This window comes from Amphiura filiformis, chromosome 15, assembly GCF_039555335.1.
Source record: "Amphiura filiformis chromosome 15, Afil_fr2py, whole genome shotgun sequence".
Classification (NCBI taxonomy): domain Eukaryota; kingdom Metazoa; phylum Echinodermata; class Ophiuroidea; order Amphilepidida; family Amphiuridae; genus Amphiura; species Amphiura filiformis.
Genome location: NC_092642.1, coordinates 64,263,416 through 64,289,659, shown reverse-complemented (window position 1 = coordinate 64,289,659; position 26,244 = coordinate 64,263,416). Strand labels below are relative to the sequence as shown.

Here is a 26,244-nt window from a genome sequence, read left to right as displayed (position 1 = left end):
CATGACTTCAGGGCTGAATGAGCCCATATTGAAGACAAAAACAGCCATGAAGTCATTGACATCTTTCATTTTCACACAACACTTGGCAAATAGTCATATAATTATTTCTCAGTTAGTTTTAATATTGTTTGTCTCACTATGGTGGTCCTCAAACCAAATTGCATTATCCTGCAGCAGCCTATGGCGATTTGACCCTGGATGACCCCAAAATTACCTTGACATTCTTTGTCTTTTTTTGGTGGTCGTTCCCACAAAACATTTTATGAACTAAAAAACTAAATACAGGGATTTTTAAGTGTGCGCTAAGTAAGCTCTTGCGTTAAGCAAACTTATTCGTTTGTTTTTGTTATTGATCAATTTAAGTTTTTGTTATATCATAAAACCTGGGTAATATATGCTTTTTTCATTTGAGTTTTTCATATCCAATTTGTTCACAATTTCATGTTCCACTAACAGCATTTGTATAATATGATTTATTACTGTATAAAAGAATGTTTCATGTTCTCCATGTATCTTTGTAAATGCACGGCCTCCTTGGAAATCAAGTGTTTTTACATTAAAGGAGCTACCATGAGTAAAGAAAGTTCAAATAAATAAATAAATAAATAAATAAATGTAACTTGTACTTACACAAAAAAGAATCTTGTGCACACATGGTCTGGATTGGTGCACACCCAGACATGCCCATGTTTGGTCAGGTCTTTGGACTTGATCACTGAAAAGAAAAGACACATTTATTTCCAATAATGTTGATGACTTAATGAGGAATGCCTTCAATTAAGTGTAGTTTCATCACAGAATTTAATTGTAGAATTTCTTCTCACCCCATACACTGCTTAGCATGTGCAGATATAGGTAGTGTATGTGTGATGTCTGTGATTCGTAAGTCACGTAAAGCAGTTGGTCCCGTGTTCAGGAGGATTCATCCCTGTGCATGTTACAGAGCTATTGGAAAAGAGAAGGGGGACCATCCCCGGTTCTGATATCTGCACTCATCATCTAAAGGTTCCAGAGTCCTTCTCGCTTGGCCCTAATAAGGTGTTGAGAAGTATTCAACTAGAACTAGAATGCAGGAATATGAATCTGTGACAATCCACAAAAGTGACTAACATATGTGCTAGACTTAAATGGAAACACTTTGCATACTCACCTTCACACAGTGCTATGCATGTGAGATTCTTGCTCTGTAAGAATCGATTCTCACCAGGCCCCAGCTCCCTTGGCACAATATTTTTGTCTGATGGGTATCTATGGTCACCAGAGCCTGTCTCTCTTCCCTGTCAATAGAAAAATATAAAACGCCTTACAAATTTATCCAAATTTTATTACACAACATTAGCATCCATACGACACTTATTCAACATGCAGAATGTGACATGTGACCATCCACAACAAAGAGGTTTTTAATCGTCAAAAATAGGTGTCAGCAGGGCTATAGCTGGCTAAATTTTAGTGCCGGGTGAAATTTAGATGAAATGGTGAAAAAATTGACATTTTGATAAGAATTGCTAATTTTTATACTGATTGTTCATTGATTTTGAAACATTTGAGACTGGAGTGCCGGGTATTTGGGCTCAAAATTAACTTCTGTGCCGGGTGGAAATTAAGAGTGCCGGGCGGGTCCGCCCAGCGTAGTTACAACCCTGGGTGTCAGATATGCTAAACAGAACCTTTCAATAAACAATAGAAAACAAAGGATTAATATCATCATCATCATCATCGGCTGCCCATCAAAATGATTGGTACCTATCAGTTTTCATTGATAATAGATGAGTCTGATGCATCAAAATTAAACATATGATCCAAATAATTTGCAGATTACTTGTATAACAATTCATAACCTATACGTTCTAGACATTTCAAGAGCATCCAATGTTTAGACTGCTGCCCTTATTCATCAACTTTTTGGCTTTCTGAGTTGACGACTGATAAACTTATGTGTTAAAAAAGTGTTGGACTTTGCAACAAGATTTGGTTGCATTATTGAGACTGTGCAGTTGTGCCCAACTTGACTTTTTGACCGAGTTTGTTATTGAACATATTTTTAGAACTTCTGGGCGAAATCTTGTCACAACGGCACGGTACACAGGCGCCAATAGTTAGTTGCACTATGACGCACACCAAAAATTGTGTGATAATATAATATTTTCATGAATCCGACACGATAAGAAGATTTTCAGACGTCACTATAAGCATAACACAAATGCATGCGCAGCGTAGACGACTGACGGATTTAGTCTATCCAATGTTGCATTTTGAAGAGGCAGGCTTTTCAATACACATCAAGATTGATTAGTATCAATCATTTTGATACAACATATATTTATTGGTAATTTTTTACTATCTTCCGAAAAAGCAATATTGATATGTAGGATATTATTGTAAAGCTTATTTTGAGCAGAATTCGTCAGTCAAAACAGCTAGAACAGAACAGAACAAAGCAAAAAAGGAGGCATGACTTTAACCTCCCACACAGGAATGTTTACATTTCAAATGGAGTCACACATTCAGGTAACCCAGTTGAATTTCACACGCCGTGTGTGGAAGATTAAAGTAATGTCTTCCACAGGGTGCATGGATTTCAACTGGAATAGGCCAACTGATACTGAGGAGGAAAAAGGTTAAATTACATGTAACAAGTAAACAATCTAACCTGTCCTTCTGAGCTTGCTGTTGCCCCTGTCCCTTCACTTGCTGATGAAGATTTTGTTGTCGACGACGATTACATTGCGGCGCCCTCGGCAATAGCAGTGGCCGACTATGGTGGCCTGATTGTACACTCAATTGTTTCTTTATTTTAGTGTGTACACCGTGTCCCATTCCTGAATAGCCAAACGACACACTCGAATGTGGGCTCAGATAGATACCTTTTCCATATACGGCACCGTGCATTTGATGCTTGGTGCCGGATGCATTAATAAGGCCATGACGAAGTATTGAATGCCAGTTCTCTATATGTGAGCCGTGGAACGCAAAGACACTACCATAAGTCTGTTTGGCTTTCCTAAAGAGAGCCTCTTTAGCAGGTGGACTACTGAGTAGTAAGAATTGATGCGCTGTGTGCATGAACTTGATTTGCTGTAGGAATAAACAGATATCAGGTTTGTTAATAATCATTAAGTATATCTTGGTGTAGATTATTCATCTAATAGTTTATTTAAAAACAATATTTTTTAATATAATCTTAAACTGGAACTGCTCCCTATTCCAGAAAAATACAGGAATAATATGTGACACGATCAAGGGGAATGAGTCGGATGTGGCTAACATTGATTTTGAGATATTGGCAAAAACAGTGTTAAAATGCTTTTGTTTTCTATTGATTTCAGCGATAGATAAAGTGACATAACTTAATTTGTAAAGAAAAGTCGTATCAACTTGGGGTTTTCAGTTTCTGAAAGCTCTCAATGTCCTCTTTAGAAACATATATATAACTCATTTTCGACCAGGGTCGACATGTGACTCATTCCCCTTGATCATGTCACATATAATCTGCTTGCTTTTTCAATTCTGTCTTTAGTCCTGATGAAGTCAGAGCCACATCTGACGAAAGCCTGACCATATTCACACAGTGACTGGCTGCACCAGTACTGTAGTTTCACACATTGACTGGCTGCCCGGTAATGTGCTATCAATGGCGCACCCATATATAAAATCGGTAGTTAAAAATATATTATCCTGTTTTGCAAAACTGGCATTTCCTAAATTCTTTCTTCACCGATTATCAAGGACAACATGAAAAATTAACATTATGAGCTAACTCTTAGCCTACATGTATACTAAAGACTTTTATTGCCAGTTAGAACTAACTAAAGGATTAGGATTTAGGTATGTTTCATTTGGCAAAACAGGATAATATTTTTTTAATTCCAAAAAATTAGTGCTGTATTTTTCTGGAGTAGATTTGCAACTTGCTTTGCTATATGTTGCATCCAGTACCATTTGACTTCATCAGGAGGCGACAGAAAGTATATTCTTGCACATCACCACCAATCAGATGCCTGATGAAGTCCGATGGCATCGGACATCAACATTTGCAATCTGTCCCAAAATTATTGAAAAACATTTTGAGAATTTACTGCAAGATGGCCGTACCTGCAAAAGCTGCCCTATAGACATTTGACAATGTTCTACACTCTATATTGCACACATATGACACTTGGCAGCTATCACTGATAAGGGTTTCTTGCACTTAATCCATGACTTATACCCCTTACCCGTGACTCAGGTAGCTTGACTATATGAGAACGATTGCTTGAAATAATCCATTGCAACAGGGGATACGCTAGTACATCAGCATGGTCCATTTTCTTTTTCACATCACATGAGTTACCAGCCGCTAACATCTCACGGATAGATATGAAGCTATCCACTGCTTGCTGTATTCTCTCGTAATTCTTCTTCTGTAAACGGGAATGTTACATCAATTTTACATTTAAATGTGTTTTTTATGGCAAGGATAATCTGGACATTAACAACAGAAATCTATTTAGAAAGCACTGATAGATTGGCATCAAGATAGCTATAACCTCCCGCTTGAAGCTCAGCAAATCCTTGTTTGAAGCTAACATGTGCTGTTAGGGCATTCCAAGTGCCTGCAGAGTAGGTGGCCCCAGCATGGGACCATGTGGTACACCAGCATTGATAAACTTCACACCTGATGCTCTGCCACCTAGGACAGATATCAGTCATCTATTATTGATGAGTTAATCAGATTGTTAAATTTGAAGACTTTTATGGCATATGAAGCCATAACTTCTTGTTAGTGACACAAAATCTAAATGGAATGGATACCCAAAATATGATTATGTGTTGGGGTAGCTTTTTGCCGACAGGAATCAAACCACACCATTTAATGCTTACATATTCAACTAATGTTATAATAATCCTGATGTTTTTTTACTTTCATTCTAAGCTTCCATACATGGAACGATACACAAAAGGAAGACATTCACACGTTGCTACTTAATTTTCACGGTAGCGGATTGGACCACAAAAAACGCGAAAATAAATGTAGCGCTACTATTTATTTCTAATTTTTTTAAAAATTCCACTCACCTTTGGAGTAAAAGCAAATTCTTTTGGATTCCTTGGGTCAACTACCATGGGATAGGGGTCAAAGATCAAATGTCTTCGATGGGATTTGATGGATGACGCTACCATGGCAACCATCAGATCAACCACCTCGGCACCGGTGGCAATGTTCTCTGCAGCGTCTTGCATCACACCCAATGTTTGGAAAGAGAACACACATAGTTCACGCTCACACACTGCAGGCTGTTATGGAGGCAAAAACAAATTCAAAAGTAGAGAATTACACAACCAATGTTAAAACACATTTTACATATTTTGTGGATGTCCTTATACTTTGTCCGCTTATTATCGGCAAAAAAAGAGACTCATAACATTGTATACTGACTTGTGGTGTACATGCATTTGGAGCATCTATACTACTTACACCTTCTGTAATGCGTGACTGGCGCCGGCTTATGTGGTAAATTGGGACTTTATTGGCACGCACAGTAACAAAAAACAAATAATTTTCATCAGTTACAAGCCAAACAAATGATAGAATGTCCTTATTTGGACATGTCATACTCCAATGAATGATGTTTATGGTGACTTTGCATAACGTCATTGGGCAGGAAAACTTCCCCTTTACCTGTGGAACGTGTGTAAAACAAAACTGCCAAAAGGTTACATAGGAAGTTTTGCTTTAAACATGTTCAGGGGCCAATGACACATAAGGAGGTTTTTTCCTGACTGCCGACGATAAATTACTGACTGGTTGCATGTGTAGCACTGTACAACACACTTTATGCAGAATGCAAGCAAGTACACACTTTAAATCAAATTTTACCATGCTCGTGGCAAAATAATCCGGATGTATACTATTTGTACCCTCCATGACCAACACACAAACATGGCAGAGCCATTCCTCTTTCATTCTAATCTTTTTAAATACAACAATAACATTATCTTATTCACTACAACAACCTCTTTTAAAAGACATTTATAAAAATACATTTTACGATATAACAAAAAGCGGATGGTCTACATACCTTAAGCATAGCACCATTTTGGAAGATATGTTGCTCATCGCATACGACACAGAACTCACTAAGCGTAGGTACCCGGTTACGTAGAAAAGTGTAGATTTGATGAAGGAATCCATATTCTAATGTTGGTACAACTTTTGCATTCTTGCCATTCTATTTGGGTAAAATTAAACAAAATTGTTGGGTTATTAAAAGTAAATTGCAATTTAAATATCACATTATTCATACATCATTCACAGAAGACAATCAAATATCCACTTCATTATGGAGGAGTCTGTGAAGAGACGTGGTACTTCCAGCCTGTGAACACAGCCTCATCATCTCTACCTTTTTACCCCCAGATGAAATTAGGCAAATTTTACTCAAAAGTTTTGCTAGGCATATCCATCAGAATTATCTCCATTTATTTGGATTTAACTTCAGCTTATCCAATACAATACGGACCAAAATACCGTTCAAATACATCAAATGTGGCCTAACTTCTCAAGAAGTTTACATATATTTATTGAATTGATCCTATATAAATTCCTTAGAAAAGTGCATATACATTAATCCTACTTTTCTTCATCAAATTGAAGAACCACCATACTCCTTCCGTGACAGACAGCAATGTGCCCGATTCCTGGAAAACCGGGTGGCGCCAGAATGTTGTTGACACCTTCCCATTGGCTACCGCAAACAATAGCCCCTAACCTGACAGGCCTTACATAAAGCAGTAACTAGGCACTGGCCCGGACAAGGCTATTTCACAGCAGGTAAATCTGTTTATTGTATTACTATAATTCATACACATACCCTTGACAGATTGTGTTCTTTAAGATTAAAGCTGTTTTTAATGTTCATTGAACATACAAATGATTGCAGGATCAAATGTTTTACTTTCACTGTTGTATTATTAAATGTGTTTTTGAAAATGAACAAATCCACAACAAATGACTTATGCTGGTTTCATACTTTCTGCCACTTGCCACTGAGCTGTGTGACGCTTCATCATGCCGTGTGCACTTGTCTGCAAGCAGAGCGGTAGCAGTATGACTATGAAAGTCAATGTTGCCGCTCAGCATCGCCAAAAATCGTATCTTGTTCTCATACGTCAGAGCAGTAATGTTCCAGAGTTGACTTGAATTCAACTCATGGCGATGCTGCCGCTTGTGCAAAGCGTTGGAGTGATCGATATATCGGCGTGCTGCTGGTCATCGCTAGTGTTTCTGATGCGACTGCGCAGTGAAGCAAAATCGTCATCAGAGCGGCAAGCGGCAGGAAAGTATGAAACCAACATTATGTGCTAGCTGTTAAGTGTTAATGGGCTATCATGAAGGAGTATCAGTCCCGGAATCAAGGTGTAGAAGCTTACAGAATGTTAAATTCCTGGAGCTACCCACACCCACAATTCCCATGGCGTGTGAAATTTTGTTAGCGTGTAACAACAAATCTATGGTTTTTCATGATTTCTTCGGAAATACATCAATTTTGGAACATCAAATTTCAGGTTTGTAATGAGAAAACATATGATCTATTGAGATACCAAAATCTCATCAACAATGAGGTAAATTGGAGGGATGAGTTGTTGATCGGGTCACAGGTCTTTAATTAATATGGTATGACCTCTGAACTTTACAAACACATGTCATGAAACAAATATTTCCTGAATGAATTTGTATAGCGCCATGCACCTACCTGTGTTACAGCCGGTATAAGATGAAGATCTGCACCAACAGACATGAGTGGACCAGTATAGTCTGGTGAGGACGGGGCAGGAGGAGATGACTGTGGCACTTGGTTGTTGGGGCTTGTTGACTTACGAGAGAAGAGACGCTTGACAAACTTGCTTCCACTACTGCCTTGGGCCGTAGGGGATGTACAGCTGTAAAAATGATAAAACCATTGATATAATGAAAGACAAAGATAAAAAGACTAGTTTGCGTCTGAATTAAATTATCTACGATCCTTGATTGACTAATAGCGCGTATAAGGAAGGTCCATTCATCTGGCTGGTGCCGATCGGAGAAAAGGAATAGCAGTGAATGGCGAAAAACCCAAAAATTACGTACTCTTTCAAGGCAAAAAGCAACATTTCTAGGCATTGTTGACATGGTGCCTTTACCAAAGAAAGTTTCCTACAATTAAGACCTAACTTTTGAGATAGTTTGTATGTTTGATGGTGCAAAATTAATTAACAATAAGGCGCCCGCTTTTACCGCCGTGTTCAGCAACTCATATCATCACGACACTTGTAAACAAACCCTGCTCGGAGTTTGATTGACAGATGACGTCAGACGCAAACTAGTCTTTTTATCATTGTCTTTCATTATAGGATGATATCGTCACTGGGCGGGAAAAACCTCGTATGTACTTTTGGCCCTTGAACATGGATGAAGCAATATTCAATATAAAGTCTACACCTACAAGGCTTTATCCATGTTCAAGGGCCAAAAGTATATATGAGGGTTTTCCCGCCCAGTGACGAACTGACGATATGTAAAAATTTCAGGTAACCCCATTTGAAATTCTGACAAATTCACCAGGTAAGTTTATGGAATCAATTTCAATCAAATCCAACTATACTGCAGTTGTACTTACAGTTCCGGTTGTGTACATAGTAGATGTGCAGCCTCGTCCACCAGACCTTTGGATAGGTTGAGGGCGCCGCATGCTGCCTCCACACCAAAGCCCATGTCAACCAGACGGGCTACCGATGCATCTTGCATTAAACGCTTGTTACTGTAAGAAGGGATGAAAACAATAAAGAATCAACTTAATATGACAGTGTTGAACAATAATAGCTAAGCAGGGACGCACCATTAGACTTCAAGGGGGGGGGTGGAGGAAGTTGGGGTCGGGGCAAATTTTTTGTTACGCCGCCAAAGCTGGGTTTTTTTCGCCGCCAAAGGCGACAAGTTTTTTAAATAAATTTTCATGCATTTATACAATTAGGTGGGGAATGTTTTTTTAAATTTTTTTAGTGTTGCTGGGGGAAGTTTTTTTTTTTGCTCATGTAGTGGGGGAAGTTTTTTTTTCTTCAAAAACTTCCTCCCCACTCCATTGAAGTCTAAGGGTGCGTCCCTTAAAGCAAGAAGGTGATGAGCTGACCGAGCGATCTATGACGATCTACTCTCTGCTTGGTGGTCGCAGGTGTTTAGTTTCAAAACAGGGTTTGCGGGTATGTGGTAATTACAGAATATGGGGTACCACTATTATTTATTTACTAATCCTAATACTAACCCAAGCCATAACCCTCAACTCTTACCCTAAAGTGGTGGTTTTGGATTTTTACTAGTGCAGTGTCAGTATACACCACCATGGTTTACATATTGCATTAGTTTTTATCTTGTCTTTGGCTTGTTCCCCACACCAAGTTGGTATAGATGAGTTGACCTCAATGTTTATCAACAAAGGCAAGGGACTGGTATATCGATATGCTTGAGCGAGCTGCATACAACCACTATACTATTCAATAGCCTTATTGTGATGTGGCGGGAATTTTAAAACCACAGGCCCTGAACAAAATATGCTCGCGCATACTGCCAGGCAAAATACAATGGAAATTGTGATGATGCGCGCATACTGCCAGGCAATGACATCAGAAGTCAACTCATCTATACTTGGCTTGAATCTTTCTGTCTTTCATTATAGAAATTAAAATAATCCACTTCGTACTTCACGAGAGTAATTCTCACAAGCTGTACCCATCTTTTTCCCTCAGCTTTTGATCCAGGGTGCTTATACTGCTTAATGTAATTTGCAGCAAGGAGATTCAAAACTTACTTTGACGGTGACTTGGCAGGAGACACTGGTACTGTCTTGAGCTGTGATTGCACAGAATCATTGCTAATACCCTTCCAATGCTGCAACAAAAATGTCTCGGCAATTCTGGCAAATTGGAAACAAAAATAAATAGTTAGTTACTGTATCAAGGTAGTTCCATGGTTGTGGTTGGGAAGACATTACACAGTGGTCTTTGCTTTCAAATATTGAGACAAATCAAGCTGCCACAAAAGAGGAATGGTATGGGTTCTTTAAAGCAGATCCCAAGGCTTGATATGAGGGCCGTCATTTCCGCTCCGTGTGGGAAAATGCTCAAGAGTTTTGCTTTGATATAATTTTGCTTTAAGCTTTGATAATATGAAAGAGGAAAGTATCAATTTTCCCTGAATAATTGTAGAAAAAGTGAAACTTAACTTGGACAATCTACAAGACACAAGACTTACTTCCTAACTTGACTGCAGATTCCCGAAGGACCCTGCTTGGATTTCTGAAAGACTTCAACTTTTGGCAAATCTGGAATGAAAACAACAAGAAAATGTTGATTAAAAAAATATTACCAAAGTGTTGTGAATAATTTGGCATCACTTCAACTTAATTTGATTCAATTTCTTTTATCAATATATGATGGTCAGTAACACATTTGAGTATATTACTGTGCTTAACACAACAAAGAGTTGTCCATCTAGAGCTTAAGAGAATAAAGATGTGTGATGACATTGAAAACATGTTTTCTTCTGGAGATCATTCATTGAGATAACTGAGATATCTGCATAAATACTGTCTTTTGTCTCGGTCCCAGCCGGTTTGTGTTCCTCTGTCACTAAACAAACCGTCTGCGACAACCCCGAAATGACTATCGCAACTTGGTTAATGGATTTCCAAATAAAACTGTTTTCAATTGGCTACACAACGTGATTTGTGTAAGTGATACTAAACATCATAGGCCCCCACTATTTGTAGATACCGCGAACGCAAAATATACACTAGCTTGGCAGCCACTGAAGCGCCAATTCTCAGTCTTAACATTTTATGATGACGATGATTGGCCAATCAGAAATGACGTACTATGTGGTTGTCGCCAGACCGTTTGTTTAGTGACAAAGGAGGACAATATTTTCACAATATTTTGCAAGTTTCCCTAACATTTTCACAGAGTGATGATTTTGCGGTTGTAGATTTCTTAGTAATTAAGCAGAGTAATTAAGCTTCATTATCAAGCACATTAGCGGGGTGATAAATTTGCTGAACTATGTCAAACTGCGAAATGCGCAAAAATAAAACCCACTGTGAAAATTTCTGCTTTATCAAACAGAGCAATATATCCCATGAAATATCATCATTTGCATCACATACTATTGTATCTAAAAAGGCTGCCTTGTGTGATTTTTATTATCATTGTTGTATCATATTGTTATTTTATATCTCAGCATGCATCTTTCTTTTATGAATGGACATGCGATTGCAATTAAATTGATGGTGTATCTCCATTCTCCACACAATTTAGACGACAATAAAAAAAAAAATCACACAAGGCAGCCTTTTGAGATATGGCAGCATGTGATGCAGGCGACGATATATGTGCTTTCTAGTATGAAAAGAAATTTGAAAACTATGGAGCGTAACACTTACTAGCATCCAAGTACTTATTAAGCGAGCAGTGTAACCTGCATGTTAGTGACTCTGTTCTGTCTATACACCATGCCTTCGATATTTCCTCCTGTAGCAAACAAATACAAACAAGATTTAATTACAATTTTTATTTATATATTTATATTCACTTCAAAAATAACAAGTGGATATTTTATCCTCCAGTTAAAGTACATCAGTACAAGGATAAAAACAAGTCAGATGTAATCTTTTAAGGGTCATAGGTCAAGGTCTTACCTCCAGGAAGGATACATCAATGTGTAGTTCAACATCAATATCACCCAATGTGTCAAACGTCCTGCATGTGACGGCATCAGGTCCATAGTGCTTGCCTACTTGCTCCATGTCATGTCAAATTATAGGATATAGGTCATGGGTCATAGGTCAAGGTCTTACCTCCAGGAAGGATACATCAATGTGTAGTTCTACATCAATATCACCCAATGTGTCAAACGTCCTGCATGTGACGGCATCAGGTCCATAGTGCTTGCCTACTTGCTCCATGTCATGTCAAATTATGGGATATAGGTCATGGGTCATAGGTCAAGGTCTTACCTCCAGGAAGGATACATCAATGTGTAGTTCTACATCAATATCACCCAATGTGTCAAACGTCCTGCATGTGACGGCATCAGGTCCATAGTGCTTGCCTACTTGCTCCATGTCATGTCAAATTATGGGATATAGGTCATGGGTCATAGGTCAAGGTCTTACCTCCAGGAAGGATACATCAATGTGTAGTTCTACATCAATATCACCCAATGTGTCAAACGTCCTGCATGTGACGGCATCAGGTCCATAGTGTTTGCCTACTTGCTCCATGTCATGTCTAAGAAGTTGGTTCATTTCAACAACCTCATCTTCCGACACAAAGGCCTATGGGCAAAAAAAATTATATAATTAACATTACAAAAACATTCATTTGATGTAACATATTTGCATTAAGATTGATTCTACAGTGAACACAAAGGGTATACGAAAGGTATAAAACATTTTAAAAACATTCGAAAACATTTTTGAAAAAAAAATTACAATAACATTTTGACAATGTTGTTGTAGTGGTTTTTTTTCTCTTCATATAAAGCATTTAAGAAACGTTTGCATGACCTTTATATAACCTGACATTCAAATGCTATTAAAACGCTTTGACCAAAACAAAAACATGTTTTATAACATGTATATAAAGTTTTAAAACAAATTTTGTGTTTCCTGGGTCATATTATGACACATTTGTATCTTGTCTTCTGAAACTAGCTGCCTAGCATCTGAGTGCCCGGGTAAGACACCAATCTTTTAGTGCGTTTAACATGGTGCACATGTCGCATGGCAAGCAGCATGGCACACTGGTTAAGATATTTGCCTTTGGAGCGTGAGGTCCTCGGGTTCAAATCTCTGCAGGACCAAAAAATATGAGTAAAACAAATAAAATCCGCTTGCCTCATGGCTCATTTGGAAAAGGCGGGCAGATTACACATGATAAAAGACCTTTGTTACAGTAGGTTAATACGCCAATTCTTGTTACACTTGCCCGTACTGTTAAATGGCCACGCCAGCTATCTACAGTGATCCCATTCACCAGATCACTTGTGCCTGGTTAATGTTTCATCAGCGTTATCTCCTAGATTTCAGCCGTTAATGCCTAGATATGCTCGACATAATAAAAAAAAAGCACCAAACTTAGATACTATTACCTCTTCTAAATCAAAGTCGTCTTCAGACGCATAGTAATCGTCATCATCATCTAAGTCGGACGATTCAGCCTCGTCTTCTTGCATATCTTTGTCAGCATAGGGGAAATCCTCCGTAACGCCTTTCTCTACGTCCATATCAAAACCATCGCTGTCTCGACTTGCATGCGACTCTGAGATGGCTGTTAAGGAAGGCTGTACAAAAGAAACAAATGTAAAATATTTGGTCAGGTTTGGTTAAAATGGGCTATTGCAGTTGAAATCCTTACACCCCCTAGAGAAAACATGACCTCAATCTTTCACACAGGGAGTGTGAATTTCAAATGGAGTCACCCATTCAGGTAACCCTGAACGGCCACCAGGCCTGATGCATACTAGACCCAGCAGCTAGACGCATGTAATTACCGCACACTGCATTCATTCATTTAAAATGCTTAATGTAGGACTGCTCTATGTAGGGTGAAGATAAAAATCCTTAAAGGAAATTATCAACTAATGGCTAATGCTGGTATCATACTCATGCCACTTGCCGCTGAGCATTGTACCGCTTGTACTCTTCTGCATGCGGCAATCACATAGCTGCACACCGTTGAGTGGCAGCAGCATAACTCTGAAAACCAATGTTGCTGCTCTGTGCTCATTGTTCTCATACATCAAAGCGGCACCACTCCCGCGTTGATTTGAAATTAACTCCTAGTGATCTGCCGCTTTGGGCAAAGCGGTGGAGTGATCATCAATATATCGGCTTGCTGCTGGTCACCGCTGGCGTTGCTAGGATGATTGCATAATGTAACTAGAATTTCGCAGTTCTCGACCTGCGCGGTTCTCGACGCAAAGCGTCGGCCGCAATGCCTCCACCTTGATGCCCATCATTTTAACAGGTGCAATTTCACTTGACCCCAAAATGACCTTAACATTATTTACCTCACTAAGGTGGCCAGCCCTCGAATTAACCCACGGCACCGACGGCATATTGCCGTGGGTGCCCACCCCCCATTGCCGCAATGCCCTCAAAATATGTCCTTTACCGACGGCAGTCACTTGCTGTGCCCCTAAATGAAGTTGCCGTGGGTGCCCTAGCCGGCCAGCCCTGCCCCTTCATTATAAAATCATTAAGTACTGGTTAAATCCCCGCAAAATTGTGGAAAATTAGATCGAAAATATTGAACACGATCGCTATTTTGAGCATCGTAACCCAGCTATCAATTACAGTATACACAATAGTTTGTTGTAAATTAATATTCATTACCCCTACGTATTACGTAAGCTTAGATATTCAGCCAATCACATCGGCTTTTATACATTATCTGGTTGCTAGAAATGACTTCATTTTCTCGATTGGTCAGAGAAACACCTTCAGCGTACTATCGACCAATCAGAAACGCTGTTAGTAACTAAGCAGCTAAGCTTCCTTGACCTCGTGTCGTGAACAAAATCTGAGCGCTGGGCAAATCAATTAATCTCTCGATTAGCAAACATTGACTTCCCATTGCAAACCGATGGCGATACCCTTCCGGTATCGTCTTATCTTATACATGTAAGCCCATCTCTAGATATTTTTTGCACGAAATAGTTTTTATACCGGCGAATTTGATCAATATTATAACCAAAGTTACAGCTGTTTCATCGCTGTTTCGAGTCAGTTTTGCAGCTCAGAACTAAGGATCGCAAAATTTAAGTAAATTAAACTGTTGATTTTTGATTGCTTTGTATTATTTTAGTGTAAAGTTGAGTCTTATTTTATTCGAATTTTATTTTGGTGTCGAATTCAGCTGACGGCAATGCATCTATTCGCTTTTGAAAAATTGCCTTGGTGCCCTTCTCAAATTTTCAACAGTTGCCTTGATGCCCTTTTGAAATATTACAAATTGCCGTGCTGCCTTGCCTTTTCAGTGAAAATCCACGGCAATTATCAACTTGCCCTAAAAAAGTTGCCGTGCCCCTTCAGATCCTTAATTCGAGGGCTGAAGGTGGCCGTTCCCACCATGAACCTGCAGCAGTCTATGGCGATTTGACCCCAGATGACCTCGAATGACCCCAAAATGACCTTGACATTTTTGCCTTGTTTCAGTTGTCGTTCCCACAAAATTTCATGAACCTGCAACAATCTATGGGGATTTGACCTCGGATGACCTTGGATGACCCCAAAATGACCTTGACATTTTTTCTTCCATCAGTAGTCCTTCCCAGCAAATTTCATAAACCTGCAACAATATAAGGCGATTTGACCCCGGATGACCCTAAATGACCTCACAATGACCTTGCGATTATGCAAATTTTGTGCTGAAAAGCAAATCAGGTCAAGAACCTCTGGCTGTGCTACTCTCCACCAAGTTTCATCACTGTAACTCGTACAGATCTCCAGATAATCTGTGCACAAGGTTATTTTGCTTGATATGCATAAATTATGCAAATTAGGTACTTAATTACCATATTATGCGATGAAAACCGGCTAAAATTTGGAGACCACCAATTGCCACCCCTCCACCAAATTGCATCACAATACGCATTACCAGTTCCGACAAATTGCACTCGCAAGCTCGGACGGACAACCAGGAAACATAATACCTCTGGTGGAGGCATAAAAATCGTTGTCAGAGCAGCAAAGTGGCATGACAGTATATAATCAGCATAATTGTTTATTTACTTGGTAAAGTTTGACAAATATTTAATTTAGCACTGATCGAAATAGCCTAGTAAGCCTGTGTAGACCATCATTCATTTGGGAATGTTGAAACTGATCAAATAAGTTTAACCTACACAATATGACATATCTTGTTTGAGCAACCAATGTTGGTTTCCAGCAGAGTTGTGATGTTGCAAAAATTCAGTAGTGTACACGAACACACACTTAATGCATGGACACTAATTTGACATTAACAAAATCAGAATTTTGAAATGAGAATCATGCTGGTTAAAATGCAGTGTCAAAAAAGTCATCTGGGTGAGGGGCTTAGGGCAGAACAACCTTCCCTCAACCGCAGTGATGTGGTCGACAAAAATCTCACACAGGTGAAACAGACAAAGAACATTCCTTGCCAAATTAAGTCCCCTCCTGGAAGTGACTGAAGTTAAGGTATACAACATCACAACCCAGCTGAAGACTGTAGCTTATATAGTCCATATACCTTCTTCGAGTCAGTAAACTTAAATCAAGTTTTGAGATTTTCTCAAAAACTATTATTTTTTACAGGAATCTGTTATGCTAGCTGGATTTCTTGCATCATTTCCTTTCTGAAAATGTATACTTTTATTTACTTCTCACAGTACAACACAATATCTAAATTATGGACTCGAAGGAAGGTATACAGACTATAGTCACAAAGTTGGTTGCTCCAAAAAGGTATTTCTAGGTGACCAGATTGAAATTATTTGATCATAGCATAGTAAGCCTTACAGAAGTTGACATTTCGTCCACCTCCTCCTCTTCCATATCCTCCTCCTCTTCCTCTTCATCCTGCTGAGAATCGCTGAGTTTATTTACAGTTTCTTCACTGGTATTACCATCACCAGCTTCAGTGATTTTATTATCTACTGATTCTATCATGACACCCTCATGATTATCTTCAGAGTTGGTGGTGATTTTTAAGTCACCACATATATTTGAGATCTCATCGCTCGGTGGCGCTCTTAGGACTGTGTTATGTTCATGGTTAACGTCACTAGTATTATCACTGATATCGGTCAGATTAGTATCGCCAGCATCATGCACTGCTGGACACTACAGAATGGAAAATAAAATAACAGAAATCAATGCAAATAAAATAACAGAAATAAATGCAAATAAAATAACAGAAATCAATGCAAATAAAATAACAGAAATCAATGCAAATAAAATAACAGAAATCAATGCAAATAAAATAACAGAAATCAATGCAAATAAAATAACAGAAATCAATGCAAATAAAATAACAGAAATCAATGCAAATAAAAGTTACATTCAAAGCAACTACTGTCCCCTTAAAAAAATTTTTTAATAAAATGTTTGCATTTTTTTTCTGTCAAAACATGGTGCAAGTACGCAAGCTTATGTACTTAAGTTGATTTTTACTTTGTAATCTAAATCTAATCGCTTTTCAAAAGAATATGTTAAAATAAAGCATATTTAGACAGTATTTTGCATTGAAATAGTGTAAAAATTATGTACCAATTGGCTTCAATTGGACCTTCATTTTGCAAAATTTCTGAGGAGGGAAAACTTGTTCACGAAAGGCTTCATAGACCATTATTTCGGCTTTTTGAAACTAAAATTTTACACACTAATAGTGCCAAAATGGTGCACCAAATCGCTTCAATTAGGTATTCATTTTGCAACGCGATGTCCACTACACGGCCATTTTTACAATTTCCTTATTTTTTATCACACCTCCCTTGAAAAATTCCTGCGTACGCTACTGATTTAGCTTGTAATCGCCAGCTCCTGCAGACCTCCCCAAACCAAAGGTAAACATGCACACACACCCACAGATACACACACAAACCCACACCCACTCGCGTAGGCAGGAAAACGAGGACCTAATTTTTCACTTGATTTAAAACATACTAACCGAGGACTCACACATCCGTTCTTAATCGCCATACCGTGGACCTCACTCACACATGCACCAGACCACCTACTATCCAACCGTGCCCCGTCCTATACCACCCATAGGTGGACCCGCTTTAAATGCATTTTTACGTTATTTGCGATGTCTTGATATATTTAAAACACCGAGGACCTCCACGGTCACCGGGTGTCCTCATTTGACATGTGTGTATCCTTGTGTGTGTCCTCGTTTGCCTGCCTACGTAAACGCACCCCTACTCGCCTTCACCGACAACCGTGGACCCTTTTTGTGTGTGTGGTTGTTAACAGTGAAACCGTGGACCCACACACACAGACATATCATAATCCAAACGTAAACTTCTTTAATATATCGCCGCTAACCATGGTCCTGGTAAAGTGGTATTACACCTACCATAGAGGACCCTACCCTATATGCAAAGTTATGCTGTATAGCACCCTATGCCGCTGTCCTACGACCGTGGACGTCCACGTTTCGCAGTTTCTGGTTTTTCACTACATAAGTGTGGACTCAAAGTCCACGTTTGTAGGTGAAAACAAGCGCACCCCAACAGTAAGAAATCTCTTCCCATGCTAGCAAGAATGTCAGCAAACTCAACAAACTGAACATAACAATTACTACAAATAAAATCTACCTAGATCAAAGAGATTGGATGCAAATAGTACCAACTCAGAAAAGCCCACTGCATAAAGCTATGGTAAATACACCATATAGGTTTGACACACATGGAGACCAAAACAGTGAACCTAAAATTTGTATCTTTGAGTCTATCAAGATCAAAGAGATTGGATGCAAAGAGTACCAACTCAGAAAAGCCCACTACATAACGCTATGGTAAATCCACCATATTGGATTGTCATGTGGGGTACTAAAATAGTGTCCCTGCGGTATTTGTCGGCAAAAGCCCTATATTGAATAAGTTGCACCTTAAAACTTGAGTGTCACATACTTTGCATATTGCAGGCACTACCAGCATATTGCATTACACACAGAATGCAAACAAACACACACTTTAAATCAGAGTTTGCTGAGCCCATGGAGAAATAATACGGAGAAACACAATTTGACCTCCACAAGTAACACAAAATCATGGTGGAGTTGGTATTCTTTGAGTCTAATCTCCTTGACATAAACAGAACTCATATCACGACGTACTGTAAAAGTAGAAAATTTCCACACGATAAATGTTTTACGCTTTGCCAAATTTTAACTGCTCCTCATGTTTTTAAATTTGCGATTCCAAATTTCCTTACATTGACCTCTACACTAAAGGAATATATTCTCAAGTTGTTATTTTTGCGGTAGCAGTTTGGAACGCAAAAAGCCCAAAAATAAATGTCCCATGAAAATTTCCATTTTTACAGTACATAACATAAACACGTGATTTGATATCGTACTTGTATATTATCAGCTGTTTCATGGATTTCCATTTGGCTGTTGAGTCTGTTATCCACATCCCCTCTGTCAATATTTCTTCGTTTAGCAGCGCATACCTCTGGATCACACATTAATCCATCACTGCCGCCATCACATAAGGCAGGCTGTATTGAAGAAGGAAAAAACGGTCAATATCAAAATGAACATTTCAAATTCAAAATAATTCAATGTTTTTGTTATTATCTTGCTAGTTATTTTTGTCAGTCAAAATCAATTTATATTTGCTACAAAAAAAACAAGGTTGATTTGAAATGTATAAAGCAAAAAAAAATTACTAAAAACCTGTTTTGTTGTCATTGCCTTAGCGTTTTAGATATTAAACTATTTCTATGACATTGCTTTATCTTTCAACAAAAATCCACTAAAGTACAATATAAAGATCATCAAATGTGGTCCAATGTGGCAATTAAATCATACAGACCTCTGGCAACACTGTACAATTGATATTATGTCTTTCACTGTAACATTATACATGCCATTTCAAAGCAATCTAGCCCGACTTAAAGCACAAAAAATGGGCTATTCCAGTTGAAAACCACACTACCCCTGTGCAAGATTTTGGAAATATGTTCCATAGGGGGAGTGTGTTTTTCAAATGTAATTGGTCAGGGTTAATCATTCTGAAACTCATACTCCCCCTGTATTAAGGCTTCACCTTTATCTTCCACAACTAGAGTGAGTATTTCAAATGGAAGCTACCCAATTTTCCATTCTATTTGAAACTCTTACTCCTTCTGTGGAAGACTTAAGCTAAATCTTCCACAGGGGTAGCATGGATTTTAAATGGAATAGCACAATTGATGACTTACCTCAGTTTGAATATTTGATGTCTGACACACATTTTGCAATTTTGTGCAATGCACAGCTTCTCACAAGCTTTACACAAAAATATATGTGGGGCTAAAAATAAGACATTTAAAAACAAATATAGGGCTGAAGCAGAGAAGATATGTTACACTTCCCAAAATGCATTGCTTTCATTTCAATTTTCAATCCTGATTTGCTATCTAGTGAAACAAGGGTCGATAGTGACTAAGTGTACCTCAATTTAACAGATCCAGATCTTAAATTATGTTTCTTTTGTGACTATTGAACCATGTTTAGCCAGTCTATATAGGAAATATGAAGCCCTGGAAACATTCACTCTTGTGCTGATATCAGTTAAAGAGCTACACATCCTATACATACCACATACCATAATAAACCATCACAGCCAGGATATGCCACGACCTCATATGGGTAGCTGAGACAACAAGCAGTATAATGCCTTGCCCAGGGCAATGTCAAGTGCAATTATTTCACGAGAGATATTCATAACCTCATGAATATATACGCGATGTGTGTGATCCAATTATATTTTAATATTTGTAACAGTTATATTTTAATATTTGTAACAACAAACACAAATGGAGGTGATTAATCTTGCAAATGAGCGTAAAGTGTGTAGTTGTTCCAATCTCCAGGCCCGTAGCCTGGGGGGAAATATTGAAAAGTATACAAAAAGTCCAAAAACATAAGAATTTATGAGCGTAGCGAGCCAAAAAATTTGATTTTTTAAGCTTTTTTGATCAAAAAAGGTCTATATTTGGGGAAGAAAGTCTACTTTTCACAGAATTGCCCCAACTCCCTGCCAAAAAAGTTCACTTTTTCAAAATCAGCACCCCCACAAAAAATCCTGGCTACAGTCCTGCCAATCTGGCACACAAATAAGTCCTGCTTTTGCGTATCATTTCTCAAAGCGCACTCCGCGTACTTGTTGATCGCGTGTTAAATATGCATTAAAACAGAGAAAGGAAGATACATTTTCAATAGTCTTTTGTGTTATTTTCATGAAAGAAATTAAAAAATGGCATAACGAATGACATTAATAACTGTGCACCATCTGTTTTACAGTCATTGCATGAAATCTTCGGGGTTTGTGTTGGGCCTCGGTATTTTTCATCTGGAGCTCGTGCTCCTTCGGAAAATTACCTCAGCAGAAACAAACCACTCTGATTTTCCTTCAATGACCTCAAAACAGATAACGTGCAGTTATTGTCTAAACGGTTGCCTAATAACCTACCAATGTTTGTTGAAAGGGGCTGTTGTTCTCTATATTTAGCTCCCCTGTATCCAGATCGCATTTATTCTGCCTAATAACCTACCAATGTTTGTTGAAAGGGGCTGTTGTTCTCTATATTTAGCTCCCCTGTCTCCAGATCGCATTTATTCTGCCTAATAACCTACCAATGTTTGTTGAAAGGGGCTGTTGTTCTCTATATTTAGCTCCCCTGTCTCCAGATCGCATTTATTCTGCCTAATAACCTACCAATGTTTGTTGAAAGGGGCTGTTGTTCTCTATATTTAGCTCCCCTGTCTCCAGATCACATTTATTCTGCTGGTTCATGGCACTAGACTTGACAACATCCGGTAGATTGCTAGTCTGAAACACACAAAATAAAACATAGTTTTCATGAACTGGTCAATGCAGGGACACTTGACTGAAATATGACTCTACATTGTACATTGTAGTTTAAGCAAGTTTGATTCAATCAATCAATCAATCAGTTAAGCAATCAATTAATTAATATTAGTGATTTCAATGACTAGAGCATTAAAGATCATTATTCTGTCGGTCCAACATCCGGGCTATCTTTAGTCTCGGGCCCAAACTGCATGTGGCTCACGGTTTGTTATGAACAACAGAAACCGACTGTGAAGGAGGCTACATAGCGATGTTGTTGGAGTGACATTCAATTTCGGAAAAAACGACACTCGACCATGGAATTTAATTTTAAGTTTGTCAGTATGTAAACGGTAAATCAAGTAAGTTTCTTCCACTCTGAAGACTTAGAAACGGTTGTTTGATTCCACTGACTATTTGCGGTCGAAATTTACATTATAACACCAATGACAGAAATCATCAACAAAAATCGAATCAGGGACTTGTTTTCACTCGAACATCATCAACCTGAAGTGACGTGACACGGACCGACAGAATATAAACATTTCCAAAATAAAAGAAAATATGAAGCAATTTATATGAAGCAATATATCTATCAATCAACAAATCAATCAACAAGTCAATCAAACAATCAATCGACCATAAGTACACACAAACCATGACTATCAAATAAATGCAGTGCAAGGGCTCGAAATTTCCAAGGCCTAAACTTCAACTTTTGCTACATGTTTACTTAAACTTAAATGACTCCCACAAGTTTCTTTGAAAAAGTCACAATTCAAATCATCCTGTTGATTTGACCTAAACTACTTCTGATTAGGGTTGCCAAAAAATTGCAACCCGAATCGCGGGTCAAATAATCGAAAAGTCACCCAATTTTTCTCTTAACCATTGGTTTCTATGGGGCAGGAAACTATTGGAAGTCGCGGGAGCCAATGTTGAAAAGTTGCCCAATTTTGTTCTTAACCATTGGTTTCTATGGGACAGGAAATTGTCATAAGTCGCAGGGAATATCTTCAAAAGTCGCCTAATTGGACTACCAAATCGCGGGGTTGGCAACACTGCTTTTGATCTTTGACAATCTCAAGATATATAGGAAACCACAATTGTTATTGTAGTTTGGTACATTCCATTAAATTGAGGCTAACATGACATGGCATATTTATATTATCCAGTTGAAATCCACACTACCCCTGTGGAAGATTTTGAGAATATCTACCACAGAGAGAGGTTTTTTTTTCAAATGTAATTGGTCAGGGTTAATCATTGTAAAACCCATACTACCCCTGTATTATGGCTTTACCTATAGACCACTTTACATTATTGTTTATCAACAAAGGCGAGGGATTGGTCTGAGCGAGCCGCTTCACTGTTCAATGGCTTTCTTGTACTATATGAAATGTGGTGGGAGATTTAAATTACACATGCCCTGAGCAGACTACGATGCGCACGCACACTGCAGGGCAAAGAACAATGGAAAATACCATAATGCTTGCGCATACTGCCGGGCAATGACGTCACATGTCAAGTGGTCTATATCTTCCACAACTGGAGTGAGTATTTCAAATGGAAGTTATCCAATTGTCTATTCTATTTGAAACTCATACTCCCACTGTGGAAGACTTTATCTTAATCTTCCATAGGACAGCGTTCAAGCTTTGACTTACGTTTGGTGGACAAATGGGTGAAAAAAGTATTTAGGGGTGAAAACAGTCAAAATTCTTGATTACTTAAACGTTTTTAGCGGTAAAATGTCACATATTTTCAGATTTTGGCACTTTAAACCGCTTATTTTTCACTGATTTTGAGAATAATTCATTTTTGGTCCAATTTTGGCGAAAATGGCCGTTTAAGGGTGACAAAATTTTGACTTGCTAATTTCCTGTGAGTGTATATGAACATGAACACTATCAAACAGTGCCTAATTTTCTATGCTAATTGTGTAACAAGGGTACAATTGTGATATTAAAACAGAATGGGGTCCATATATATTTCTTTATTTTCGTAGCAGGGGTAGAAACTCAAAGGTTCGGGTGACAATTTATTTGGAAAAAAATATAATATTCGCCTCATTTTCGATTTGAATGGTATGAGCTATAGTAATGTTTTAAGTGTCTTTTTGCTCAGTATTTCAATAGCTAAATGGTGATATAACAAATAAGTAAGCTAGATTTACAGAAAAGAAAATAACTTGCAATATGCTCCCCCCCTAAGAATTTTGACAGCGTGGAAAAAGTAATGGATTTTGTTTAAAGCTAAGGCTAAACAAAGAACATGTTGCTCTAACTAATACATTTCTCAAGAGCAACATGATTTTTGTTTAGCCCTAAGTATCTCCATTTTGAAGGACTTATTTTTGTAACAAAACTTTTCGCTCAAATTTGAGGATTTGGGGCAGAAATATGCCTGTGTACAGTGCTATGGGGAAAAATTTCAAGTTGATAATTATGCATTTTTTATGTCAGATTCAGTTTCTACACAAAATTTCACCCTAGAAAAAGTTCATTTAAGTAGGATATCTTTCACTTAAAGTTTCCTCCATTCTGTCCGTCAAACGTAAGTCAAAGCTTGAACGCTGTCATAGGGGTATTGTGGCTTTTTTTAAAGCCACAATACCATTTAAAAATGGAATAACCCATTGCAACTTTGATTGTAGAAATCAAATCTGATGAGTCAAATGCTTTGTACATACCTGCTGCTGGCTACTAGCTGAGTTACTATGGCTGTTTAGCCTCTTGGTATTATCCCCGCCTCCTTTATCCAATATAAGGCCATCCACATCCACCTCTGGTAATGGTAAGTCTAGGTGGTGGCCATGTTCTACAGAGGGAGTAAGCACAATAACAATGAGTTAACATCTGCACTAAGGGGCTGTGGAATAATTATGAGCCCTGGGGAGGTTAAAATTGGGGGGGATAATTTTTGGAGAACCAATTAAATATGCAAATTGTCCTGCTCGCTGCACTCGCAACATGTATCTAGATCATTTAAGTTTTGTAATTTGGGGGGGGGGCAAAGAATTTTTGGCAGACCGAGAGGGGGTCAAGCGATTTTTGGCGGACCGAGAAGGGGGGGGCGAGCTGTTTGGAAATTTTACCCCCAGGCTCATAATTATTGCACAGCCCCTAATAAGGCTGGTTAGAGATGAGTATAACCAAGCTGTTTTGAACTCTAATATTGAGACAAATTAAGCTGACACACAAGAGAAATAGTATGAATTCTATAATTTAGGAGATCCCAAGGCTTGATAGGAGGGGTGTCATTTACACACCACGTACATGATTGATCGTGGGGGAAATGCCCCAAAATGTTGATTTTAATATATTTTTGGCCTAACTCAAGAACCGACAGTGGTGGGGGAAATGCCCCCCGTTCATGGAAGGCGTTAGTGAAAAAAAATTGGGTTAACTATAGACTATTATTTACCCAGGGTGACAGAAAAAAGGGGATAATTATAAATGATGAAAAATTGTGAATGAAACAGAATTTGTGTTTTTATCTATAATCCTTTTTTTTTTTTTTGCTCTTCACTTTTTCAATCCATGCAAAAAAATTTGGGGTCAACAAATCACAACTTCCGTCTGTAAAAAATATGCCCCTAGGTTCCAAAATCCTGGCTACGCCACTGACAACCGCAAGACATATGCAAATATTATACTTGTATGCGATTGCTGCCTTCCTTGGCTCATTTCCTACTGCTTTTTAGTTTTAAAATTGCCGAAATTGAACCAAAGTTTCAATTATGTTCGTCCCTGGGTGTTAGCTAGCCACCCATCATTTTGGACAGGTAGTTTGCTCTTGGGACAGACTAAATTAATGGCTGTGACAAACATGATAAATTCTAAAACTAATGCTTGAATAAGTTATGTGAACACAAAACAAGACTAGACTAATAAAGAAGTTTGAAATGACTGAACCCCTTGAAGGGACCCGGGGAAGGGGCAGAGGTTTGGTTTATGTTTTCAGGGTCAAATTTTGGACAGGCAGTTTTTGTTGAACATGACAGGTACTTGTCAAATCCTAGCTACGACCCTGGTTTGTCCAGTGTGGAGTCCACACACACCAAAAAATCACAACAATTTTAGAACTATGTTACCTCTTTATCCACAATGAAACCTCAATTATTGATAGATGGTATTTCAACTATTAGGCCAATCAAAGTCGATTTTGAGTTTCGCGTCACCCGCCCTCACTTCATTTTCTGACGGTGACCCTCACTTGAATTCATTATTGTGATTTCCCAAAACATACCGATAAAAACGGTTATATTTGCAAAAAAATGATGAATGCATTTATGTTTTGTGGAAAAGTCAAAATCGAACATACATTTTGCTGTCAACCTTGCAGACTCTTTTTAATATACTTTTGAATCTCATTTGGGCTAAACATCCATCTTCAAGTCAGTGAGCGGCAAATAACAACACATTTTACATGCGTGTTGGTCATATTTATAATGAAAAGCAGAAAAATAATGAATAATGAAAAAGTAACCTCATATGTTTTCAAAAATTATGTGACCGGAAACTCAAAATTGACTGTTAGTGGCCTTATACAACAAAATAAATCTGACTGCCCATAAATAATTCTACATGTACATGAACAACGGACAACATATATGTACAATGTACATGTTAACTAAG

At 38.3% G+C, this 26,244-nt stretch overlaps 1 protein-coding gene across 1 annotated transcript in view; it reads right to left on the bottom strand.

The window, feature by feature from the left end:
- LOC140171946 (protein mono-ADP-ribosyltransferase PARP6-like) overlaps positions 1–26,244 on the bottom strand; it is a 76,477-nt gene that overhangs the window by 7,960 nt on the left and 42,273 nt on the right. Inside the window, exons 4-20 of the mRNA XM_072195290.1 lie at positions 24,297–24,424; positions 21,470–21,583; positions 19,122–19,265; positions 16,557–16,880; positions 13,163–13,354; positions 12,186–12,347; positions 11,454–11,541; positions 10,268–10,337; positions 9,825–9,929; positions 8,640–8,780; positions 7,737–7,923; positions 6,063–6,212; positions 5,059–5,277; positions 4,218–4,403; positions 2,760–3,078; positions 1,151–1,237; positions 631–715 (exon numbers count right to left, since the gene is read on the bottom strand). Of these exons, the coding sequence (XP_072051391.1) occupies positions 631–715; positions 1,151–1,237; positions 2,760–3,078; positions 4,218–4,403; positions 5,059–5,277; positions 6,063–6,212; positions 7,737–7,923; positions 8,640–8,780; positions 9,825–9,929; positions 10,268–10,337; positions 11,454–11,541; positions 12,186–12,347; positions 13,163–13,354; positions 16,557–16,880; positions 19,122–19,265; positions 21,470–21,583; positions 24,297–24,424 (2,701 nt within the window). The remainder of the gene's footprint in view (positions 1–630; positions 716–1,150; positions 1,238–2,759; positions 3,079–4,217; positions 4,404–5,058; positions 5,278–6,062; positions 6,213–7,736; positions 7,924–8,639; positions 8,781–9,824; positions 9,930–10,267; positions 10,338–11,453; positions 11,542–12,185; positions 12,348–13,162; positions 13,355–16,556; positions 16,881–19,121; positions 19,266–21,469; positions 21,584–24,296; positions 24,425–26,244) is intronic.